At 29.9% G+C, this 7,500-nt stretch overlaps 1 protein-coding gene across 1 annotated transcript in view; it reads left to right on the forward strand.

Moving 5' to 3' along the window:
- Nucleotides 1–493: 493 nt before the first annotated feature.
- LOC137642641 (DE-cadherin-like) overlaps nt 494–7,500 on the forward strand; it is a 506,564-nt gene continuing 499,557 nt past the window's right edge. The window contains exon 1 of the mRNA XM_068375393.1: nt 494–759. Coding sequence (XP_068231494.1) covers nt 603–759 — 157 coding nt within the window. The 5' untranslated portion in view covers nt 494–602. The remainder of the gene's footprint in view (nt 760–7,500) is intronic.

Consider the following 7,500-nt stretch of genomic DNA (forward strand, 5'->3'; position numbering starts at 1 on the left):
TAACCGCGGACCAGTGTAGTTGATGCGCTGTCGTTCTTCCTCCAAGGGAGGTGTGTTTTCGTATTCTCTCTGTCGCCCTCTCTCGGGAGCTGGGTCACTGTCAGTTGGGTTTTTTAATTTTTAATTGCTGTTTGATTTTTACACAAATTTTGTGTAGCTTGCAAAGTGCTATTAAAGGTGTTATATTACACGTTTAAAGAATGTGTTTATTTTTCCAGTAATTTGGTGATAATTTATTTCAAGCACATTTAAGATTTTGCCGGGTGAATTATGATGGATAAGTTTTGGACTAAAATTTCCATTGGAAGAACCAACACTTTAGGAATTATTTACTGGAACGAATCAATTGTGTATATAGTCCATTTTCACTAGATTTTTGAAGTACAGTCTGGTATCCTATCGACAATTGACATATATTGTCTGAAGTTGGAGTGGTTATTTTTTTCTGTAGAAGTTTTGATTAATTTGCATTTTAAAACAGAAAACGGTGGTCGTCATTCAGTTCTTCGGCTGTAATTGTTTTATCTCAATTGCGTTTAAAGATAAAAACAACCTCGCCGTCTCGCAAGAAGTTAATATACTGAATCAGTGAGTCAGTGGCCATGATGGTTTTGACAGAGAATCAAAATCTAATGATTTTATCAGCAGTGTTCTTAGGGCATCTTTGTATAGTGAGATGCTCCAGGAATTATTATGAAAGCTACGTCACATCGACTGACTCATCTTCATCTTCTTTCCTAAAGAGCGATCCTTTCACAGGTATGGTTTTTGGTTTTCACATTTTGCAATGAGTTTTCTTACTTGTGAATTATTGACGATATGTAAAATGGGAATTATTATTATTATTATTATTATTATTATTATTTCCATGTTGTTGTTTATGCTTTTTTATAATTGCCATAGCGGTTATGATAGGCGTTACGGAAATTATTACCCATTTTTAGTGCCTGTGTATTTACAGTGACTATGAGAAGCCTCTAATAAGAAATATCAGTAAAGTATTAGTTTCTATTACAGTTTTTTTTTTTTATTTTTTTTTTTAGCTAATACAATTGTTATAACAAGTTTCCAGTGACTTTTTGCATTATTATTCGGCCTTTTGTACTTGCTGTGAGTTTATGAGGGATTTATTAAGGAAAATAAATTAATGGGTTGTAAATTTTAACCGAGGCCCTTTATGCCAAAAGGCGTATGAGAAGAAGATGATGACGAGTGTTACTACTTGTATTTGCTGTTGTTTTATTGTTTATTCTTTTATACAAATAGTGATTTTAAAGTATCTTCAATTAGATTCATTTACTTAATCTGAATTAACAATTGTTTTGGGTTTGAGGTGTCCTAATTAAGGAAAAGCAACATGAGGCGAATCTAATTATAATATTAAATTTTCTCGCAAAGTCTTTAGTTTTTACTTCACAAGAGAATAGACATAATTTCTGAAAAGGATGATACACCACGTGTTGTAGTGTAATGTTAAGAATCGTAGATATGTTGCCATTTCTGTCTTAGCCAATAGATGGCGCAATGTGTTCTTTAGGCAGTTGATATTCCACGAATACAATAGATGGCGCAAGGTCCTCAGTGAAAATTTGACTAAACTGGTTTTCAATATACGGGCGTATCTTTACTCACGTGTGTAACAAGATAAGAGGAATTTGGTATAAAGTACAAAGTAATACATAAAATATTCTTTATTGAATGGCTTCGTAATTTGAAATAGGAAAATTTATTTGTATTCCTTTGTATAACTTTCATTATATACTGTAGATGTAAACAATAATGTTTTAATATGTACTTAAATGTCTGTATATACTTTATATATTTTATTCTTATGCTTATCAGTTTTCCAAGAAAAAGTTTCGAAGATTGTTAACAATGCTCCATAGTTTGTTAGAAAGGAAGGATATACAGTATATATATATATATATATATATATATATATATATATATATATATATATATATATACACAAACACACACACACACACACATATATATATATATATATATATATATATATATATATATATATATATATATATACATATATATATATGTATATATATATATATATATATATATATATATATATATATATATATATATATATATATATATATATATATATATATATTGACATGGGGTATCTTATATGAATTAATTTTAATATGATTGGAGATATCAGCGATTTAGAATACAAGGTTTTATCGTTGTGTGTAACATATCAAAACCATAATTCTCTAATTTCTAATTATATTTCCTGTAGCAGTTTTTTTTTCTTTATAATATTTTAGTATGTAACATATAACTCCATGTAACGTTCAACTTTAGCATTATTTTGTTTTTATTTTTAATAGTTTTCTAACTACTATATATTTTGCCTTTGAACTAGAAAAATTGTGGTCTAGAAACGTTTGTGTAATTAAATAGAGAATATGGAATTATATGGAATATCTTTTCTTCTACTGAGAATGTTTGACAGATTTTATCAACTAATTGCCTCTCGTAATATATATATATATATATATATATATATATATATATATATATATATATATATATATATATATATATACATAAATGTGTGTTTGTGTATGTATCCAATGTTTCTTTACATCACCTCTATTAGTAATAGTGTCAAAGGCAACGGTGAAGAAGTGACCAACGATTGTATATATATATATATATATATATATATATATATATATATATATATATATATATATATATATATATATATATATATATATATATATATATATATATATATATATATACAGTATATATATAATTTTAATAATAATGATAAAAATAGCAGTAGTAGGAGAGAGAGAGAGAGAGAGAGAGAGAGAGAGAGAGAGAGAGAGAGAGAGAGAGCGCTAACATATGATCATTGCTAGTTCTTCACTGCTGGCTTCAACTTCCTTACAATAAGGGGGCAGGGTAAAGATCCATTTGATCGTGATAGTACTTACATATGTATGTTTATACAGTATGTTTGTATATCATCACCATCATTATTAGCAGCCGTAACTAGTTCAATACAGTTCAAATTCCTCCGACATGTCCTTCCACTGCCCTCTGTTTATGGCCTTTTTATGCCAGTGTATACCATCAAATTATTTTAGTTCGTCAATCCATCGTCTTCTCTTCCTTTCTCTGGGTTTTTGGCAATATCTAGGGACCCATTCTGTTATTTTTATTATATGTACTGTTCATGTCCATTTCTTTTTATATTTTGTTAGAATATCCTCTACATATTTCTGTCTCTTAATATTATTCCCATCATTATTCTTTCCACATCTCTTTAAGTGTTACTAGCTTATGTTCTAAGGCTTTAGTAAGGCTCCACGTTTCTTTTGTGTAAGTTAATACTGGTCAGTCCATCTGATTAAATACATTTCTTTTTAGAGAAAGTGGCATTTTATATTCATAATCTCATATCTTTTCGAAGATGCCTCAGTAGAGACAAAACCTGTCAAGACCAGGCCAAGATAAATGAATATATTGCGTTAAAATCTCGCCAAATATTTAAGAAAATGCACTCGCTGTTTGGAATGGCCTTTTGAGTATTTTTCTTATTTATATTGGACATTCATTATAACCACTTTCTCTTATATTACAGGGCTGTACCCAGAGGATTTTATGGGGGGATGTCTTTTTTTCTCATAATTGGACTTTCCTTCTATAAATGTCGTTGCTTACTATATATAGGCATATTCAATATGAAATACTTAAAAATGTTATTTTAGTTATATTAAGAGGAAAAATTTTTGTATGCGGTCTATGCCCTTCTAACCAATTAGGCCTATATGTTATTAAAAGTACTGACATTGGTTAAAAGAATTTTACTGATAATGTTGAAAGTTTGCACTGAAATTCAAAAATATTTCCCTGGATTTATTGACTGATTAATTTAATATGTTAACAATGACATGCATATTACATTATTTGCATAAAAACCACAGGGAAATGTAAAGTTCAAATGCAAAAGAAACACTGTAGTTCTTTTGCATGCGTGCATTACTTTATTTGTTGTTATGTTATTTGCTTTGACTTAACGAAAGACAATAATTAATAAACATTATGTATGCATGTGATGCGATAAAAAGAATACAAATGAAAGGAGAAATTACAATTAATATGTTTAGGTATATGTAATTTTTTTTTTCAAAAGCACACTACAAATGAAAATATAAAATGTATGAATACATCCAATATTTGTTCAAATAATACACTAAAAACACAAGTAATATATAACAGTGATGAAGGATGAGAGGTATTTCATTTAATATGTTGACCATATGATTAAAGAATTTCTTAATAAAAGAAGAGTAACTAACACGTTCTTTTATGTTGAAAAACAACGAAACAATAAAACTTATATGAAAACAGATGAGAGTTCTAGTCGTCTTGGGTATACTGTATATTGGGTCCTATAACTGGCCTGACAGTACTACAATGGATCCCTCTCTCTGGTTACCGCTCATTTTGTCTTTTCCTACACATACACAAAATAGTCTGGCCTATTATTTCCACATTTTCACCTGTCCTCAGGCACCGAACAACATTGAGACTATCAAACAATTCTTCTTTGCTTAGGGGGTTAACTACTGCACTATAATGGTTCAGTAGCTACTTTCCTCTTGGTAAGGGTAGAAGAGACTCTTTAGCTATGGTACTAGAAGAACACTCCAAAATCAAACCATTGTTCTCTTGTCTTGGGTAGTGTCATAGCCTCTGTACCATGGCCCTCCAATGTCTTGGATTAGAGTTCTCTTGCTTGGGGGTACAATCAGGTACGCGGTTCTATCTTATTTCTCTTGCTTTTTTGAAGATATTATGATCTTTATATGAAAGATCTAGTTCAGTGTTGTCACTGTTCTTGTAATGTTATATTTTGATAGTTTATTGTTTCTCTTTTAATTTATTTATTTCCTTGTTTCCATTTCTCACTGGACTATTTTTTCCTGTTGGGGCCCTTGGGCTTATAACATCTTGCTTTTCCAACTAGGGTTATAGTTTGGCTTGTATTATATATATATATATATATATATATATATATATATATATATATATATATATATATATATATATATATATTTCTTCGTGGCCAAGTGGTTTAGTCACTGTCTATACAAGCTTTCCGGACCAGGGTTCGATTCCCGGCCGGTCACAAGATCTTGTCTTTGTGTGATTTCGCCTGGGGCTCTGATCCCGAGGTCGTTAAGAGAATCCAGACATTAATGTATCAAAAATATATATGGCTTATTTGAATATGAAAAACACGTCTAAATGTGCAAAATTTATCACACACACATTATATATATATATATATATATATATATATATATATATATATATATATATATATATATATATATATATGTACGTATAAACCCACACACGCACAAACACACACACACACACACACACACACATATATATATATATATATATATATATATATATATATATATATATATATATATATATATATATATATATATATATTGTACTTTCCCGGCTATAAGAAGGCTCCAGAGAAAGGAAGGGCAGTAATAACTTTTATATTTACGCACTTGAGAGCTGAGTCAAGAGTGACTACCGCTTGTAGGACCCTCTCCTTAGTCAGCCACTTCATAAAAACAAGAGTTTTGTAAGAATTTTGCTTATATCTTTTAGACTTGATCGACATAAATAAAATAACGAATGCTAATACCTTTTCTGAATTTGTGTTTAATACTTATTTTAAACCATTCTTAGGTTCCGAAAAGATTGTATAATATAGTCAACATGCATACTGCAAGAATCAGTAGAATCAGCTGTGACGATCATCAGTAATAACAAGATATACAGCTATTTGTAAAGCGTCGTATTTGTAAATTTTGTTAGTGTATGTAAATGAGACATATCAATAGAGAGAAGCCTCAGGTTTACATTATGGTTAGAATAATATTAATAGTAAATTGAATATGGCACTGGTGGGTAATTTAAAACTTTGAAATTCTGATTAAATTAAAATTAAAATGACTCTTATCTGCTTGGAGTAGGAAGTGAAAAAGGGTAGTATCCTGTTCCCACTCAGAAGTACAATCCAAAACGGAAGCAGTTTAGTTAAAAGATACAGGAACTGAGCTGTACAGCATTTTGGGTGAGGTTCATAACGAATGAGCCTCGTGCATAAAAATGAAAATTGACAGAGAGCTTCAGTTACTCTGATCTAAGTTGTATGGAAGCCCAGCCATTAGTTTTCAGGCAGAAGTAAATGTAGGTAGCCGCCAACTCTTCCTAAATATAATGATATAAAGAGAAGTAAGATAGTTTCTAATTTAGATATTTTTCAAGCCTACCAATGCAGCGAGCTTGACAAAGGTATTCATGCGTAAAGGAACATGAATATCCAGTATGTCGACAAAACGAAGGTGAATCAGAATCGAATACAACGAGTAAAAAAATCGTATGCTGCATGATTGACGGTATCATCTGCTTGTTATGTTCAAATTTGAAATCAAAACCCTTCCCATTCTTACATTTTGAGTTCCGGCAGATTCTAAAAAAAGGAAAAAAAAAAAAAACTCCGCCAGGCAATAATTTCTTCCAGTACATACAGTTGTGATTTGCTTTATGAAGGTAATATACTCTCAGTTACAATAAAGTATTTATCGGTAAAACAATTTTGTGATAATCCAGAAGTATTTCATCCATTTGTTCTGTCACTTTTTAATCGTTGGCTTGAGAGCTAAAGAGTTAATCTCTGTAAATCCATCTCGGTTCCAATAAAGGCTTGACTTCCTCTCTTTCAAAGTCTTTTATATTTCAGCATTGTTCGCTGAGGAAATACCTCGAGTGATTATTGTATTTTCTAAACCATCCGTAAGACTTTATCATGTTTCTCACTTGCAGAGAATCTCTGCAATTTTTTTTTTCAACATTTCAACAGATACTATTACTATTTCTATTTATTAAGAACTTATAATTTTCTCTCAATGTTTTCTGTCGATATTTACACATGAATGTGTTCTTTACATGTATATACTCTACGTATTTAGTATGAGCGATGCGTTTACATTTTAGCTGCTGCAAGGTAGCGTTTTCCTAAAGTTAAAGTGATAGACGTGACCCCTACTGGATAAGCCGTGAACTAAGTTATTTTGTATAAGCGGAACATCGCTCACTGGATGAAAGTCTGCGGGGGAAACCCTTGCAACAGTTTAGTCCTAGGGTAAAAGACTAAACGATCGATTTCTCATTAAATCAAACGTTAAAGCTGCAAAACATATGTATATATATATATATATATATATATATATATATATATATATATATATATATAGATAGATAGATAGATAGATAGATAGATATAGATAGATAGATAGATAGATATAGATATATATATATATATATATATATATATATATATATATATATATACAGATATATATATATATATATACAGATATATATATATATACATACATATATATATATATATATATA

This window comes from Palaemon carinicauda, chromosome 6, assembly GCF_036898095.1.
Source record: "Palaemon carinicauda isolate YSFRI2023 chromosome 6, ASM3689809v2, whole genome shotgun sequence".
NCBI lineage: Eukaryota > Metazoa > Arthropoda > Malacostraca > Decapoda > Palaemonidae > Palaemon > Palaemon carinicauda.